At 38.1% G+C, this 19,706-nt stretch overlaps 1 protein-coding gene across 3 annotated transcripts in view; it reads left to right on the top strand.

Moving 5' to 3' along the window:
• Positions 1-19,037, top strand: part of macrod1 (mono-ADP ribosylhydrolase 1) — a 181,108-nt gene extending 162,071 nt beyond the window's left edge. For 2 of the 3 annotated variants that reach the window (XM_032554727.1, XM_032554729.1), the window contains 4 exons: positions 3,002-3,032; positions 5,841-5,914; positions 10,854-10,935; positions 18,682-19,037. In XM_032554727.1, coding sequence (XP_032410618.1) covers positions 3,002-3,032; positions 5,841-5,914; positions 10,854-10,935; positions 18,682-18,707 — 213 coding nt within the window. In that variant the 3' untranslated portion in view covers positions 18,708-19,037. Of the gene's footprint in view, positions 1-3,001; positions 3,033-5,840; positions 5,915-10,853; positions 10,936-13,025; positions 13,056-18,681 lie in introns of all 3 variants that reach the window. The other variant, XM_032554728.1, reaches the window with a different exon arrangement.
• Positions 19,038-19,706: the final 669 nt, after the last annotated feature.

Genomic DNA, 19,706 nt, shown 5'->3' on the forward strand with positions numbered 1-19,706 from the left:
GATAAATTGTTTTATTTTGCCTTCTTTGACTGTTCAGTGCGAGTTTCAAGCTGCATTCTTGGCACACATTTATTTTTCTCAGCTTTCAGCTTCCTCCATTTGAGCTGAGGTCATCTTAATTACAATGTGTCTATGGGGTCACATAATTGTTGTATTCTCAGGCTCCTGCAGCTTCAGGCAGTCTGCCATGCTACGTCCAAAGATGTCTGTGTGTAATTATTTTCTAATATACTCTGCCTTCAGAAACTGTTTCCACTTTCACATTTGCAGCTCTCTAGAGCTCCTATCAGCAGTCAGTATCCAACCTGCAGCCAGCAATCAATCAGTCAAAGCACTTTGATATAAAACGAGAACAAAACAATGAATGATAAACGGCAGAGAAAACAAACAACACAACAAAACAACCTAAATATTGGTTTGACGGACTCAGGAAAAATGTCTTGCTGTTAACGAGGACACACTAGAAGAGAACTTATTTTGCCTAAATTTCTAAGTTTAGATTATAAAATCCCAACAAGTGTTAACATTAAGTATGCGTAGTAAGTAAATACAAATGAAAAAGTACAACCAGACAGAGTAGAAGTAAAATTAAAACCTAAATCAAAGACATAAAACTGGAATATAAGCTCATTCATTATGACAATAGAGCAAAACGACAACCTGAACCAAACCTCTAACTTATATTTAAGACCCCAAAAAGACTTTTCAAAAACAGTTTACTGTACTATATTACATTATAACGTTACATAATTTGATAATAATAGTCTGTACCCATGACATTACTGACCAGAGTGAAAGAGGCTTTATTTCGTCCCTCAGCAGAGAATTAGCTGCATGTCTTGAGTGAGACAGCCCTGACTGATGAAGAATAAATGATTTACAAGTTTTAAATGAAGGATTTTCTTATTATTATCATTAATTTAAAGCTTTTCCGATTAAATGCTGAATACATTAATCAGGTGCTTGAATGCATTGCAGGCTAAAGAAAAACTTTTCTCTGAGTGACCTGGAACAAAAACAAGTTCATCATGTAGCATAGCTGTTTCTGAGCACCTTCAGCCTTCACCTCAGTTATAACAAGGAAGTAACAGAATCAGGCTCAGATTGATGCTTCTTGTTAAATTAGAGAGATTACTCCATTTTAATATTAAAGATTACTAACAATTGATAATAAGCAATTACATTTTATCAGACCTTTAACTTTATCTAGAACACATTTATTAACTGTTTTGGATCTATTAAATCATTTCTGAAGAGAAACGTGACTTTAAAATCTTGTTTTTTTGTTGTTTACGTTTCCTTATAATAAATATGTTCGGAGTCATAAAACACAGGATGATGGATTAAATACATAAGCAGCTTTATCACATTGTTCAATGTGAGCCTGAGGATTAGATTCTGGTAGATGGATAACAAAATAAACTCTGGACCCTCGACGCTACTTACGAGAGTGTTATTATACGATAATAACACAAACATGATGGATGTAACATGGGTTGCCACTTGCAGAGAAGCCTGATAAAACTGCAGACTGACAAACAGTGCAGTAGTGGTGTTATATAGAAAACCACATGAGAGGTTTTTCATCTCGAGCAAAATAAGACATTGGTGAACAGAGTTGTTTACTCTGAAATAATGTTTTTGTTTTGAAAAAAGAACAGCAGGTGTCAGACGCCTGCAGTCTTTTTTTAGGAACTTACAGTTTTTATTTCACAGTTATAGCCACGTACATGTGGAGATGTGTGTATGTGTGTGTGCTTGTCTAGCTGTCCTATGTAAGACAATTTGTGGCATATTTACCAACCGTCTGAAGACTGATGGGCCTTATGGAGACCAAAGCCTGATCCTGATGTGGTAGACCCCATTGTCTCAAGGTTAGCCTACAGAAATGAATGAAAAACGAATGGATGTCAATACAAAGTCATTGTGAAGATAGAAAGACTATGTGACTGTGTGTGTGTGTGTCTGGAAACTGAATGCATCTAAATGGAAAGCTGTTGTAAAATCTGCCTCCTTGGAAATGCGAGTTTAGACCAGAAACCGCTGATTTGAACGATCTACATTAAATTCATTTTCCAATTCATAGTGACTGAAAAAAGGATTTGTTAATGAAGTAGCATTGTTCTCACTTTACCGAAAATAGTATGAAAGGTCAAAATTACACTGATACTACAACTTATCTCTGTTTATTAGAGTTTTCTGAGGTATTACATAATTTAAAACAGATGCCAGAAAACCATTTGAATTGTTCTGAGAGTGAATCAACGTATGAGTCTTTTCCTTATTCTGAAATAGAAGATTTTAGCAAATGGTTTAAATTATAGATTTAAAAACTGTGCCAAACTATGTTTTAAATAGCTCAGATGAATAGTTATTGAGAATAGAGAAAGTATACACTCATATATAAAGGATTTAATGTCTACTGGGTAAAAATTGATTTCTGTCATATTGATCTGAAAAATCTAAAATTAGCTCCAATAATTTGTCATATCAGGATAACTATGAACACACCTACAAATGGGAGCTTCAGATGTTATTCGGTTTTTCTATAGATGATAAAAAGTGCATTCTTGTTTTATGTTGAAATGCAAGATTTTTTTTTACTTCTGCTCATAGACGTACATCACAAATTGAATTATTTATGAACAAAATGCAGCAGTGAGGTGTCACAAGCTGTGATTTAAAGATAAATAAACTTGGTAAATAATGTAGGATTCTCCAGTCCAGGTCAGATGAGGCTAATTGGTGACCTGAGGTAATATAGCTGACAAAAATAAAGGAACAAACTGTGGCGCTTCCCTTTACAGCTCCACCAGTATGTTGTTATGCAGGTAATAAAATCCAGATTGGGTAGATGGTCTGTGGGAAAATATTTAAAAAGCTGATATTTAAAAAATAATGAAGGATCTTTTTTTCAGTAAAATGTGTAGGAAAGCCTTCTGCTATAAGCTGAAATGGAAACGTGTCTCTGATTAATTCTTCTGCCTCCTTTTCTCCGCAGGCTTTTCCTTGCATCTCCACTGGAATCTACGGTCAGTATCTGTTTCCTCCTCAGACCACAGCGACGCATCAGCGTTCATCTGTGTGAACACGTTTCGTTACTCGTTTACCCAGAGTGCCGAGCCTCTCGTCTCCTCTAACCCCGAGGTGGTTTACAGATTAACGCCTGGGATTATAGCCGGCAGATTATGATAGATTAGTTCTGAGATTGTGTCAGAGTGACTGTAATCCCTTTCACGCTGGCAGAAGAGGGAGTTTGGGATAGTGCTTAAACACAGCCTGGGGTGTCGGTGCTATGAGCTCCGGTTGACACCTCTCTGCCGCGGCTGGAATACAAACAGGTCCTGATTAATTTGGTTTTTAATTCACCTCTTCTGCACCTGTTTCACCTCACCACTTCATCTCTTTCCTGATTAGACTTCTGAGCTGTTTGGAAAGCGTAGAGCTGCAGGGTTTAGAGCTCCCCCTACAGGAACGTTACAGCGGCTACGAAGAACACATGAGGAAGATGTTAAGCACTAAGCGGTAAACCAGAGCAGAAAATTCAAAAATGTTTTCTGTTCAGTTTTTAAAGACGATATCAGAGCTTGGAAACAGTTGTCTACACAGATTGTATTTATTTCACTATCCCACCAAACAGATGACTGTAGTATTACCATATTATTCCCTTAGCACTCTTCCTAACAACAAGTGGCACATTTGAAAGCTTCATAATTTATCTCAAATGATCTCCGATCCGACACCCACCAGCAGCCATGGAAAAAGGGAGGAAGCTTTAAAAATGTCACCTGGCAACATAAAAAACTCAGAGATGTTGTTGGTGGAGTCAGAGGAAAACCTTGGCATTGTTCTGTTTTTATATGAATTGAAAAAGAAATGCATTATTATGATTAATGTGCCTTTATTAAGAGAGATCTGGCCACAACACATATCTGTCACGAAACAAATATATGTGATTTGAAGCAAAAGGTAAGAAGGTGGCTGTCCAAGTGGACATTTCTATCCGTCTGCATGTCTAAAAAGGTATCAAGCCAAGAGCAGCATGAAGGAGAACAGTGATGGACACAATTTCCACATCCAGTAATAAAACATAAAACACAATGCCAGATGATTTTCTCTCTTCTCAGCTACAGATTAGCTTCATTCATAAAAGGCAAATAAATCACTCGAATCTATGAAAACACCAAACAAAAGTTGCAGAATTCAAGTACATCTCCACCTGGAATGAAAAGTTAGGCTAATTGGTAAAAAAAAAAAAAAGAAATCTAATAAAGCCTTTCAATGATTCATAATGATGTCTAATTAATAACTGGAGTGCACCAGTTTGGTTTCATACTCTGCAACAGTTTTGATTTTCAGCATTGTTTGCCATTTGATAATGTCAAGAACTACTTCAGGTTTTAATTACAGCTTAAGTTGTGCTACAATAAGCTCAGCTCTTAAAGTCTGCAGCACGTGAACTCGTGTTATTCACATGCTAATCTGATTTTTATTGATGCTGAATATCAGAGTTTTTACAGTTTTTTATTTTAAATTATATTACAAACAAAGCTAACTGTAGTTTACAGCGTTGGTTTGTCGTGTCACAGACAGTTTTTGTGTCAGTGAAAACATGAAGAACACAACCAAGGAAGGCTTCGGTTTTAGCACTCGTACATGTTTGGTGGAAAAAAGATGCCTATAGAGGAGAGCAGAAAGGAAAATTAACTGAAAACTAGTTGGTAGCACAGCTACATCTTACGGGAACTTAGAAAGCAGCTGTTTTAAAGTCTGTATCTGAACCATTTGACTGAGTTCGTATCAGAAATTATTAGGAGTGTTTCTCCAGTCATGCTAATAAGTCCAAGGTGAGAAAAGGTCCAATGAATTCATCCTGCTCTCGACTTAAGACGTATTTGACTTTCATATAATCAGATTGAATAAACTCCCCACCTGGAAACTTCTTCACCTGTCAGATAATTAAAAAATGATGATAAATACTGGCAGCTTTTCTGTCGTCAGACACCCACAAACGAACAGGAGCTGAAAAGGAAAGTCGATCCGATCCACTGAAATAAATCTCTGGTGTGATACAACAAATATATCTTTAGATAAATTCTCTATCTTTTAAAACCATAATAAAAGTCTGACCTTTACTGCTCTGCAGCATCCATGTTTGAAAAGTTTGTTTGTTTTAAATAGAAATCTGTTTTCACATTTCTCTTTTTGTTTAAAAAAATATTCACCAGGATGAAAAATAGTTTGTGCAGCCAAAATCTGAACGCAAACAAAAGGAAGGTGTAGTGAGGAAATATGAGGATGAAATAAGTTAAGGCCTCCCCTGAAAGCCTAAAAGTGCTCAAGTTTCCAGCTGATGCTCATCACTCTTTCCTCAATCAAACAGCAGCAGTGAAACAGAGCAGGACTCTATGTTTTAACTATAGTAGTGGATAAAAGTGAATAATTTTCATTCTAATTCATTACTAAAATAGTCGTCTTGCAACTCGATGGAGTAAAACTATGTTTTTAGGCATATTAAATGTGTTTGTTTGGCCCGAAAATGAACATTTTGAAGCTTTTTTTTACTGGTGAAAGGTCTCAGCTGCTGAATATTTGTGGCAGTCCTGCTCCGTCTGTCTCCTCTCAACCAACAAGTGTGTTGTGTCTGCATCTCCCCGGATTAGGCGAGGCGAGGTGAGACGGAGTGAGGAAACGGAGCACAGAGTCTCAGAGTAGTGGAGAGAAAAACATACCAGTCTCCAGAAAAAAAAAAAAAACAACAACATCAGCCAAGTGCAACGACACAGATCTGTTTCTGCACCTGTTCTCGCACATTTTTGATATTGTGTGTGTTTGCGCAGGATATCCACCTGAACAGGCGGTGCACGAGGCGCTAGCAGCCGTGAGGGAGTTTCTTGATGCGCATCATGACAAGGTGGGTATATATGGGTGTGTGTGAGTGTGTGTGTGTGTGTGTGCCTGCATGATTGGCAATTTTTCCCTGCCATTTCCTCCAGGTATTATTTCTTTCACAGCTGTTGTTTTTTGTTTTCTTGTAAGTGCGAGAAGGTACATCGAAAAAACACACAGCGACACGCGCGCACACACAGCCTTTCAGCTAAACGCACACGCCTAAGTTGTGGCTCTGGTGCTCATGGCCAAGTCTGCGTTTTAATTGGCTCCTTGCGGGACCAGGCCCGACTTGCACAGAAAAAACACACACATATGCACACACATTTTCCCCCTGGAGAAAAAACAAGCAGAGAAAAGACAAAATGATGGAATAGATGACTGGAGGGGGGAGAGAAGGGTGCGATCGGAGACAATCGGAAACTTTCCGATCGGTCGTTTCTGAATCCTCCACCTGTCAGGTCTGAAGCCCCTCCCCCTTACAGCCGCTGGTGTCAGGGGTTATTATTAGCTCTCTCGTCTCCAGAGGCTCTGTCGCAATACCAGCGCACCGATGCCGTCAGCCTAGTGCGAGCAAAACAAATCAAACATGTACATCATGCAACTGAGACCAAAAGAGCCTCACATGTTTGGCTATAAAACCAGAAAACTAACTCAACAGGGCACTTTTTTTTTTTTATTCCACCCACAAGTTCCTCTGCTGTGGGTTTTTAAAGTAAATAATTTAAAAAATGACTTTATTTGCATATATTTGAAGCTTTGAGTGTGCACAAGAGGAAAATGAGCGATTCTTCTTTAATTAAACCCCCCTCTGTTTTAGATGTTTTACATGGAGTTTTGTTGGGCCTGGTTTGGCTTGCACTGCTGTTGTGCGGTAAATGAATTAGAAAATTACAGACACAGTAAGACGCAAAATGGACTCAAGACGCGAGGCAATGTGCCAACACAAACGCAATAAATTTATTTATGAAACGGCAGCAAAATCATTTTAAGAGAGTAAGACTCATGAGTTTTGTTTTATGATCCAAATTAGTTTCAGGCGGTCAGAAAGGTTCAGCTGAAGTTTTCATTTTGCTGCTGCACTGAGGCAAACATTTTTCCTCTCAAAGCCTCGCCTCCTGAAGCCAGTGAGGACTTTTCATTCTCAAAGTGGATTGGTTCTCAATAATTAGTCATCAGTAGCTGTAGAAATAAACTCAAACTTACACCAAACTTTATGCAATAACATCTGATGATGATCTAAAGTAAAGAACCAAAGTCCAGGATTTACGCAGCTGGTGGTGTCGAGGTCTTCACACAAAAGAAAAAATAAAATAAACATCCATACCTCCTTCTATCTTCCTCTCTCTCCTTTATTCATCAATCAGTCCAATGTTATTGATTAGGTTTGTTTAATTCTAATATTAATATGTATTTAGCATCAATCAAATTATTTCTAATTATTATTTTCAATTGAGGATTAAAGGGTAAAACACCAACACAGTCACTGTGATCAATGTTTGTGTTTATTTTCTCCCTTAGCGAGACACACCAAAAAATCCCTACGCTAATTCTGTTGAGCAACAAATACTCGAGAGAAAGAGTCATTTTAGGAATAATGAATTGCTTGTTTAAGTCTATTCTATTCTCTAATTATCTAATAACTCACAGATAATGTGAGGGGGAAATAAGAAGTAAAAAGGTTTCAAAATCAGAACTGGATTTGATATTTTGGCTTCTAGCTATGGATCTGTTTTCTAGGTTTCTAGAGCGATAGCTGAACTGTTGACACGAGGAAACACTGACACAGTAAAGCTGTAGTATTTTTACTCAATAGTTTTATACTGTGAGTGTTTCATACCATCTCATGGCGTCTTCTAACAGCAGAACCACGGAGACAAGACAGACAAAGAAAAAGACTTCTCATGTCATATTCAGTAAATTTGAAACATTCATTTATCTCAGTTACTCAATTCACTAAGTGATTAATTACACGCCCACTGCTGTTGTCAAGCCTTCATTTCTATCAGTTAATGTAATTGTCTGTTTATAGTCAATAAAAACATAGTATTTAAAATTAGAATATTGCATCAGAACAATATAAACGTTTTGATACAGCTTAATGTAAAACGTTTAACTCCTGAAGGTTGTTATTTTCAACAAGTATTGAATGTTTTGATTTGCTAAGAACCCACCAGCTTTCTGGTTTGGTCCTCATCATAATTCAAAAGACGGTCAAGGTTCAGCTTTTTCTCGTTGGTGTTTCCACTGAGGGGGAATGAACTTAGTGTGCGATACGTCCACCAGACTTTCTTACAATAACCAGCTAAATGCTTCCCTCCTCACTTCCAAGCTGCTCTTGGCTGGAAGGCTGTGCTGAATGCCAATTGAATGTTGATGTTTTCACTTTGAGAAGAAAGTATTCACAAGTTTCCATTCCAAAGTATTCCATTAAAGATGAGCAGTCACGAGGGAGTCGTTACATTTCGTTGATGTTATTGTTAACAGCAGCATCTGCAGGCTCTCTGCTGCGGCGTTATCAAAATTAGTTCCCCACTTTTTTACTGTTTCCTGCTGCGAGCAGAAGCACCTTAATGTGCAGGTTAGATTTTTAAACCTCAGCCCGAGGGGTGTAGTTACCACACATTTGCATACCTTTCCTTCGCCTCTATGCAAATCTTTGGTGAATGATGGTAATTGTGTAGCAAGCCTGGACTGAAAACCAAAGGCTGTGGGCGAGCCAGCTGCTGAGAGGGATCCGTCTCTGCGAGCAGCAGGACTTAAACTCCCTCACCTGGGAGGAAAGAGGCAGAAACAGCCCGGCTATAAATTGGGACAAGATGCTGGAAACAGACAAAGTATAACTCCTGTACAAATATTAAGGTGGTAATAATGTCAATCAGAGTGAGAGCAGCTTTGGGCCCTGCAAGGAGCTGCAGTAACTTTAATCACCGGCCTGAATGTGAATATCTGCGTTATATCATGCAAAAATCTAAACGTTATACTCTGCACCAATCATTCAAAATGCATGACCATATTACATCGAAAAACTATTTTCCATTGACTAAGGTGCTTTACACAGAGTAAGTGATCAATCAAAATATTCCAATAAAAGCCAAGATGTCCTGTTCAACTAGAAATAAAAGCAGGGAGAAACAAATGAGCCTCAGGCAGGAAAATGATCAACGGTCAGAGCTGCTGCAATTGGCAAAGTTAGTCTATTCTTCATGCTTTACATCTTGTTTTCAATTGTCCTAGTTTACAGTTGACCCCAACCTATTTGAGGTTCAGTTTTCGCTGATTCACCTATTCGCAGGCTTTCTGTGGAGCAAAATGCATCATAGGGAAGCCAAAATGCTTCAGCTGTGCCCTCTGTCGTTTCTGCCAATAAAGCTTAAAACAAGCTCCTTACTTAAATAAAGTGTTTTTCTTACCATCAGCTTATCATGAAGATCCCAAACACTTCTCTAATTGAATTTATAAAAATAATCAAACTTATAAATTTGTATTTTTTTGTATGTAAAGGCTGTTTTTTATGGCGCTAGTAGCTGGAAACCTGGCATACATTTGATCATCAGCTAATTAGTGGAGCAGAATTATCTCCTGTTTCTTCAAAGACACGACTTTCAGACAGCGCTCTTTGAGTTAAAGCCCTGATAACTTTAGTTCCCCACCTGGTCATTTTCTTATATTGTAAACACACAACATGCATGCTGGCCAAATACAAGGATGGACAGAAAATTGGAGAGAAAATGGGTGAAGAAACCAAAGTTCAAAGATAAACTTAAAGGGTTAGCATTATATATTTTCCAGACACAGTTCCAGTTTATAGCACAATCAAGTAACTATGTTACCTTCAGTTGTTATAGAAATACTGTACATATCAAAAATACCTTAATAGAAATTTGACTTTGCAATTTGAGGCCTTAGCAAATTGGCCTTCTATCTCTTTAAGAGCCTGCTGTTTCTAACTCTGCTTTCAGCACGTCATCGCAACAATGCTCCTACATTATGCCGTTTAGAACCTCACAGTTCTAGCAGGTGCACTAATATCTGCTGCTGCTAGTCTGAAGGAACTGTGTGAGAAGGCATGGAGGAGGGGCAGAACCTTGGCTTGGAGGAGGAGCTTTGTGGAAAGAGGTGATGCTTTGTGAGCAGAGCTAAGACAGTATATGTAATACAACCATTCGGGAGGCATTTATTCACCCCAAAATGGCTGCCACAGGAGACTTCAAGGATGTCTCAAACATATGTGAAATAATAAAATAACACTCCTGGTATATTTTTGATGAGGGAATAACATTATAACATAATAGAAAGCTCAAAAAAGTTGATTTTATATAATGTTCCCCTTTAAAAAGGCCTTTAGACAGAACTATTGGTAGGACCACTTAAGGAGATCAAAAGAAACTCTGTCTCCTTGGAAACAAAGAATAAAGGGCAGGTTTGCAACTTTTTCACAGTAATGTAAAAGCTGATAATACATATGCAAGCCTGAAATGACTTATTACAACTGGAATAAAAAGCATGAAGCATAAAATGACCAAACCCAGCAGCAGAGCTGAAATTCGCCTGAAAGCTGTATTGTTGCTTTGCGTCGTTTTCACGGCTTAACATTGATGGGAAAGCACTAAAATGCAGCTTTTCTTCTGTATTCGCACTCTCACAATGGGAGTACCATTAAAGATTTCCTCCAACTCGTTTTTGTCTCAAACATTCGTGCTCCTCCTCTGTGCACAGCCCCTGCTCTCTGTCCTCAGCATGCAGCGTAATAACCGTCTGGTCGCGGCGGCTTCATAATGGAAAGATAATGGTGGAGTAATGGACTGGATGCATTAGCTGCATTCTCACACATACTGTTCCCACCTGCAACTGATGACTTCACATTTACTGCATATGCTTGTTATAAAGGTCATTTATGAGTGCTAATGTGTGTGTCTTGTGTGCTAATGTGTGTGTCTTGTGTGCTGGGGTGTGTGTGTCAGCTGGACAGAGTCATCTTCTGCGTGTTCCTGCCGACGGATAAGGAGCTGTATCTGCAGAACCTCCCGCTCTACTTCCCTCCTGGTGAGCCGTCTGCCCCAGAAAACACAAACACACACTTTTTAGAGCACCTGACAGCTCAGCTCAGTCAAATTTAACTACTTTCACTCACACACACACAGAGAGAGAGAGAGAGAGAGTGGTGGGAAGACACACTTAATCATCCACTGTGCGCTGTTTGCACTTCCAGCACGTTCACACAAGCAGGAGGCCAGTAAACACTGACTGAGTAAATGTTTCCTGTTTAGATCAATTTAATTACATTAAATAAACATACACTTTTCTCCACATGTACACACAGTTCATAGTGTCTTAAAGCACAAACACACGTCAGCTCAGTCAGATGTGAGAGTCATAACCAGTACAGAAAGGTCTTGACCAAAGAAAACAGACTTAAAACTTCTCTTCCTGCTATTATGAGCCATTTCCTTTCATTCATTTCACCTCACCAGGCTGATTATTGTAACATTGACATGTCTTGGTGAGCTAAATGTAAACATTGATGTTGATTTTCACATAAATGACTTCAGAGGCTGTAAACAAGACAGCTGTAGCGGCTCTTTGCCTTTATTCAGCTGCAGCGCAGTTGATGGGCGCAGGCAGAGTTATTACAGCGAGTGCAGCGATCTGTATGAAGGTGACGGCCAGCAGTAACAAGCAGAAAATCATCCATGCATTCGCTTTGTTTGTTTGTTGTTGGATTGTTGAGTTTGACCTTCAGAAGTCCCTGATGCAATCTGAGAGAGTGATGCACCCTGTGTAAACATATCAAACACCTGATATGAGGGAAGGCTGCACAGTAACCAGATGAGAAAGAACCAAAGCGGTTTCAGTCCTAAGATGGTTCTGGTTTTCCGCAGTCAGGAAGCTACTTAGCAGCTGCATCACTCAAAACGTTTCCTCTATTAATTGTTGGATCTCAGCTCTGCTGTATTCTGAGTTTCTGCAAAACATCCAATGAGATGAAACAAACGTCCTAATATCATTCACTCTCTTTCATACGAATGGGGCTTTTAAGCAACAATCAATGGTTGTTTACGCTCCTTAAAATGCCGACCAGCACTACTTTAAACTGTATTTCTAACTGAGCTGCAGATGTGTGCCATATAAACTGTTTAGCTAACAGGATTTAGCCGGTGATATTAAAGGGCATACACTGGAACCTCTGAATCCAAATTTGCTCCATCAAGCAGTTTGTATCTCTAAAATGTGCTTCTGAACGCTTGTTTTGGCTTTGAAAACAAAGAAAATCAAAATAATTGTCTCAACAATCCACCCACATCCCACCAAAATATGCCCAGCTCATAAAATGCTTGTCGTTCACAGCATAATAGTCATTACTCTTACATTATGACATTACTGGAAGCCTTGTATGGTGAAATAAGGATGAAACAATAAACAGTAAAAACAATTAACACAGTTTGTCTGATACACCCACATATCGGATATGATGGAGACGTTGGAGGGGAATCTCTGTATTTTAAGGTATTATAATATTATTTTGTGTTTTTGGAGGGACAAACACGCAACATTGTAGGATGTTCTCCATCCTGCAACATTCAGCCCAAAACCCAACACATCAACTTCAGATGTCGCTATGGCAACCCATTGTTACTGTCTCTGTCCGTCCTCTTAAAAACAAAGCAGCTCATTTGGGAATGCTGCGTGTTGAAACGCTTTTCTAACATTGCACACATTGTTTTTGATGGCCATAAACATTTCCGTATCATGAAATGGATAAATATGTAATAAATAAAAAAAGGTGAGGATAAAGTAGTCGAGAACACAGCCGATGGTTCTTGAAGTGAGAATGTCAATGCTTAAATTTCAGTTTGTAAAATAAATATTTACGCACTGATTTATCAAGTGGTGATGTAAAGAGAAACGACAAACTGGCACCCTGCGGAAGAATTTAACAATGAGTTGATTCAACCTTTATATGTCAACTTTTACATTTCATTCACCATTTCTGTAAGATTTACCAGCAGCCAGCAAGAAATAAATCATTCAATAAATGATATGTAACATTTACAATTTAGATCAAACATCTTGTTTTGCTGCTTTTCCATATTTGATGTCTTTATTTGATTTTTTCTTGCCTTTCTCCACTTCAGCCTGATCCGTTCCTACAGATTGTAGCGAAGGTAACCAGCATGCTGTGTGCGAGCTAGCTTAAAAGTGCTTTAGCTGTTTTAGGAGGACGGGCTGCGTGTGAAAACTTTTCTAACAATAGTTCAATTCTGGATCATTCTTCTTCAGAGTCTAAGAAATGAAAGATTGATCTGTGTGGTTAAATTAAGTTTAATAACTGCGTAAATTTGATGGGATTTCATGTTGGCTCGTGCTGTTACATGATGACTTCTCCCATTTGTTTTGATTACATTTGTGATTTATAGAGTTATGCTGCTAAACGGTGCGTCTGCTAAGCATGATCGCTCATTCACTCAATTATTCAAATTAAGCGTCAGTATTACAACTGCAGTCTTAACCCCTAACGCCCCGCTTTTACCACCTACATAAATCAAACTCCACCTTCGTCCTCCTAAGCATTTTGTGAGCAAAATTTCAACATAATTGAGCTTTCTGATTTTATTTCTTATTATAGAGTTCAATGTATCAGAAGAAACCCATTCAGAGAGGCTCCCAGGAGTACCCACAGCTGCAGCGTTTCCTGTTAGCAACGTTCTGACTTCCTTATTTGTCTGGGTTAAAGAGCAACGAGGCAAAACTGAGGCATTATTTTAACATTCAGTGAAAATATACAAGCTACATTTAGCAAAAACACACATGAGAAAATATTTTTTACTCTAATTTTTGTCACAAAGTCATTTTAACATTGATGGGTAAACGTTTGCATTCAGTGGTTGTGTAAGTGACAGAATAAGATTGAGTTATTCCATTATTTTTTATTTTAGTAATTAAAGTAGATTCATTTCAATATTGTGCATCGATTTCTATTTCATATAAAATGTAAAATTTATACAACATGCAAAAGCTTTAAGTTCTTTCAAGTAGTTAAGCTTCAGCTGCTGAGGTACGATAACTTTAAATATAATGAATGTTTTACCTGAAATTAGACATATAATTGTTCAAGCTGTGGTTTTTTTGGTTGTTTTGACTCTTTATCATATTTTTATTGGAACTAATTTTACATATGAAACCTGAACCTTGAGTTTTTAATTATATCTTATAAAAGAAAAGGCAACCAAAAGACTAAAAATGTGATTGTATTCTTGCTTTTTTGAACATAGAGACATTTTGTTGCAGTAAATAAAACAACAGAGCAAATATCATATGAATGCAGTAATATCAGGATTGTGTGAAGAAACCTCTATAATAAAGGTATTTTTAATATGTTGTAAAGTTTAGGCTATTTAAATCCAATATATCATTTCAATGCACTTCACAAAAGAAAAAGATCCATTTTGTCGACACAACAAAGCTTCAGCTGCTTTGATTTGAGTCAATAGTCCCTTAAAAATTATTGGCACTACTGAGTAAAGATGGGCTCAGACCTCCTAAATTAAAGTTTTGTTTTGTTTTGAGCTACAATAGTAGCCATTTCCTGACTTATGGCAGTCCACACACTCACCCACCTTACCTAAATGGCATGTTTTGCTGTCTTTCCCATTTTGAAGAATTTCCTTAAGGTATCATGTTCTCAGTTGCATCATATGAAGCAAAACAAAAAGTTGGGTTAGTAACTATTTGACCCTCGACACTCAAAACGTGAATTTTATTTTTAAAAACTGCGTCAATAACATTTATTCTACAGGAATTGTTCTGTTAAAAGCACTAATTTTATGTGGTGGGATTTTTCTTTTTAACCTCCGCTGAATACATGTGAAAAGTAAAGGTTGAAATTATTTAAAATTTTCAATATTTGATTCACTTGTTGAGGAAGTAAAAGGATTAAAAGCTTTAACTATTTCCCTAATGAACCCAGACTTGAGGTTCATTTTGAAGGAGTATTTCTTCACTTTTTCTGCTTTTTCTGAGCCGGTGACTGACATTCAAGTTGACTGTAGATACATATAAACCTACAGTGAGACGCAGCTTTATAAAGTTTACTTTCCTAGTGTTGGTTTGACTCCATTTTGCCTTCAGAAGAGCTAATTCTTCAGTCAGCATCAAGCATTTGGTGCAGATCCATATTCCTCCACATCCCAAAAGTAATCTATGAGATCGATTTCTAGTGATTAATACTCAGGAACGTGGGTGTTTCATACCCTGACCAGTTTATGCTGACAGGAAATGACATCACAATCTCAGCAGCTCTTTGCGGCACGTAAACTTAAACATTCACTCCCATCTTCTGGAGCTGCTTTTAAAAATAGATGCAAATTAAGCGAAATAAAAAAGTTAATTTAAACCACAGCGGACAAACTTTATTCACTCAATTCAAGCCATTTAATTTGAAATTAAAAGAAGAAGATTTAAGTCTCCATGTGGGAGTAAAAGGCAGACAAATGCTCCAGGCATCTGAATACGTCACACTGCAAAACTCTGATCTGAATCCTGCTTGACGGATCAAGGCAACATGTGTGCTACTCCATAAAATAAGCATTTGCATCACGCAAAGTAAAATCCCCCGACACGTAAATGGTAAAATAAGAGAAAAGCCGCCTGTTTAAAAGCAACTTTTCAGATTGACAATTCATTTTGTGGACAGATCCAACCAGGAGTGTTTTATCTTTTTATTTCTTCTCTGTCTTCAGGGAAGATCAATGGCTAAAAATAATGAGATCTGAAGCTGGGATGCACTTGGACCTGCTTTTTTTTTTATTTTTCACCAAAGATAAAAATGTAGCAGGACTAAGTGTGAGTGGTCAGGACACACTGAGGGTCTAAATTTATTTACAGTCAGTCTCACATGCAGCGTGATTCTGGTTCCTTTTATCTGCTGCAAAAGGTGGAGCCTCATAAATGCAATATTTGATCCATCTAGAAAACAACAGAGTGCAGGTGTTTTATTCAATCTGTATCTAACCTTTTTAAATCTTTATCTTTGGCAGACAGATTATTGCTTTGATATGAGCTTTAAAGTATCAGGGGGGAGTAAGCTATAAAGTATTGAAAGAAAGATGCAGGCACAAATTGTAGAACAGCTTTATCCCTTATAAACACAAACAACAACATACAGAAAATCATTAATAAAGTCGGGATGAAACAGAAGAGCGGCTTATTTCTGTTTAAAAAATATTCCTCCTTTTCTCCCCTTGGGTGGCTTTAAATTACAGACAATATCTTAAGAAAATAAATAGAAAAGGTTAATAAAACTTTCATTCAGAGTGCTGCAGGCTTCCTGCTCAATAAGAAACCTTTGAGAAGCTTAAGTACCAGGAATCAGGTGCGTAAAAGTGGCGATGTTTTATACACTGAAATGCATCAGGCAGGAATGTATATAAACTTTCTTTATGTCAGGTTTATTATGTACACGAGTCTGGATCAATGAGAAACCTCTGCTGAAATCAGGTATTTCTCTCCGTCTTTAGCCTCTGAGGTGAAGATGAAGAGAAGGTTTTATTTTGCAAATGGCAACAAAAGAGAGAAGAAAATAGTGCATCAAATATGTTCAGATCAAAGGTTGTAGCAGAATAAAGATAAAAAGTCTTGAATTTTGACCAGTAGCCCTGCAGAGCATTAAGTTACTACAGTTCTTTATTTGTAACCCAATAAAATTACATTTAATATTGTTTATTTTCAGCAAAGTGAGCAGTAAATTACACGTTGTAAGGTATGAAAATATTTTAAGAAGAAATGTGGAGAACTTCCTTTGGGTATCTTTTATTATTTAGGGTTAAAAATGTGTTAAAAATTTAAAAATGAACTTATTGACATAATCAGTTCAATTTCCATTTTAGATACTTTTAACTCATTTTCATATTACATATTTTTTCTGACTTAAATCAAGACACAATGAATTATGCACACAATAAAAACTTAATTAAAAACATATTTTAACTTTTTTAATCCATAATTCTCCAACATTCATTTATAACCTGTAACGGCTCTAATTTCACAGCTCATTAGTTTATAAACACAGGTTGACAAATCCTCTTGATAGTTTTTTATTTTTATATTATTCAACCAATACGTTTTTTCCAGTGGAATATAAAATAATTTATGCTGCTCAATGGAAAAAAAAAATTTTCATTCTTATAACTTCTTGTAACTGCTGATTTTTCCAAGTTTCCAGTTTTATTTTAGCTATTTCTCTGTGTTTATGAGCTTCAGGTGTTTAAGGTTGGAAGGACTCCGTACCATCACCCTGATCTTCAGCTCTACAGATTCTCAGATTCAGATCTTCACTGGCCAGGCTGATACAAAATGTCTGAAGAAACATCTTGATGAAACTAAAATATTGCTTTAAACCTTTGCAAGTCAGGAGTATGAATAATTTGGAGACTAGCTGTTGTCTTCATGGATTCACGTTTGTGGATTTTTCTGTAGAAACGTAACTCCAAATTATTTGTTTTCTTGTATAATGTTATTCTTTCTTTCAAATTTATAAAATATTTAAAATGACTTTTTGGAGCGCTGCACAGTGGCGCAGTTGGTAGCACTGTTGCCTTGCAGCAAGAAGGTCCTGGGTTCGATTCCCGGCCGGGATCTTTCTGCATGGAGTTTGCATGTTCTCCCTGTGCATGCGTGGGTTCTCTCCGGGTACTCCGGCTGTTAGGTTAATTGGTCTCTCTAAATTCTCCCTAGGTGTGAGTGTGTGTGCATGGTTGTTTGTCCTGTCTGTCTTTGTGTTGCCCTGCGACAGACTGGCGACCTGTCCAGGGTGAACCCCGCCTCCCGCCTGGAACGTAGCTGGAGAGGCACCAGCAACCCTCCCGACCCCATTAGGGACAAGGGTGAACAGAAGATGGATGGATGGACTTTTTGGAGCTCTACACCATTTTATAACATTATTCCCTCATCAAAAACAAATCTGGAGTGTTGTTTTGATCCTTTCATGAAAGTTTGAGAAGTCCTTTAGTCTCCATGGCAACCATTCACCTGAGCAAATCGCCTGAGTGAACCTAGCCCCGCCTTCGAGGAAGAAGCTCCGCCTCAGAGCTGCAGTTTGAGCTCCCTCCTCACAGAGTAGACCTCCTCCACTCAGCTCCTTCAGACTAGCCAGCAGAAATTAGCAAACACCACCAAATTCCTTTAAAGTCACATTCCATATATAGTATTAGTATAAAACCTGAAGTTAACATAGTTACTTGATTGTGCTATAAAATGCCAATATGTGCATGGAAAATACATAATACTGCCCCTTTTAAAGGAAGCTGAAATAACAGATAGATAGACAGACAGACAGACAGACAGACAGATAGATGACGTGTTACCGCATGAAATCACCTTTTTTTGGCTCCTTCGACTATGTAGCAGAAATTGCAGGTGTGCTTCTTTAAAAAGCTCGCTCTCTTCCACTCTAATGGACAAGCTGCAGGTTTTTTAGCAGCGCTGAATGGTGCTCAGCGGGTAGATGGACCAGAACCGTCTGCCTGTGTGACAGAGCGGCTGCAGGCAGGCCTCCAAGCCTCCTCCATAAACCTAATGCGTCTCCAACACCTGGCGCGCGCTGCCCACGCTGGCTGTCCGTTTGATGTACGTTCGTGCGCTTGCATGTTTTGAATCGAGAGTGACTAATCCTCGCTAACAGTGGCAAGCAGACGCTCCTAAATGCCAAAGCGCCATAAACCGCTGTGTGACCTGGGTAAAATGTCCACTTCACTTGTTTTACAGTTTCCAATATTTCTCTGCTTGCCCCCACAGAGGCCACTGTCAGGAGCAAGCTCTAAGCGAGAGGATTTCTGAGACTCGGTTGCTGTGGATACGCACCGCCACGTCCAGATCCCTCCTCCAGATCAAGACCTTCTCCTGCAACGAGATTGCTTCTTTCTCTCACATGTTGATTGGTGTTTTTTCTGCTTCAGAGGTGTTGTGATTAAGGTGGGAAATGATGTTAACTGTTTTTATTGAAAATCTTCCTAAAGCTGCGTTAAACCTGCGATCCGCTGCTCAACCCCCCATGAATCACGTGTCCTGCGCGCGTCCGCATCTGGATTCCAATTAAATGTGTGTGTATGTGAGAAACACGACGAAGCTTATTAAAGCAAACCTCACAGGCCTCTTGTGTGTGAAGTGATTATTTCTCTGGATGTGATACGAGTCAATGAGTCAGGAGGCCACTGGGAACGCATTTCACATTAATATTTGCTTTTTCATTGTCTCATATCGCTCTGTGCAGGAGGCTGGATGAGAGGGACAATAAATACTCGAAGAGGGTTTAGTTTATTACGAGTTACTCTTACATGTTTCGATAGATGATTGTGATAAACATGTATTTTGATGACGTTACACACAACACCCCATCATGACGTCTGGGCAAAATCTGCATAGTTATTCACATCTATTAATTTATTTTGAATATATTTGCCAAATATTTTAAGGGGGAAAATTGTATTAAGATGTGAAGCTGTCTGAGTGAACTGCATAAGTAATTACAACTCATCATTTTGTCCTCCAAAAGTTATGCTTGTCTTCATCACCTGATGAATGTTTGAGTCTTTTAGTTGAACTGTTGTTGAGCTCACCCACTTTAAATCTGAATTACTTGTGTCAAGTAAAACTAAAATGCAGCGCTTTGCAAATTTTTTAAGGCTTCTGTGTCCATGTCCAAATTTATATGAAAGCAACTAATCATTTATTGAAGAGAAAGAGTTTTAAGGCCTTTTAAAATAATTGACCAGCTTTAGTTTTGATGCTTGTTGTTAAATTTTGAGTTTGTAGAGGGCTGA

Source organism: Xiphophorus hellerii, chromosome 23 (assembly GCF_003331165.1).
Source record: "Xiphophorus hellerii strain 12219 chromosome 23, Xiphophorus_hellerii-4.1, whole genome shotgun sequence".
Lineage (NCBI taxonomy): Eukaryota > Metazoa > Chordata > Actinopteri > Cyprinodontiformes > Poeciliidae > Xiphophorus > Xiphophorus hellerii.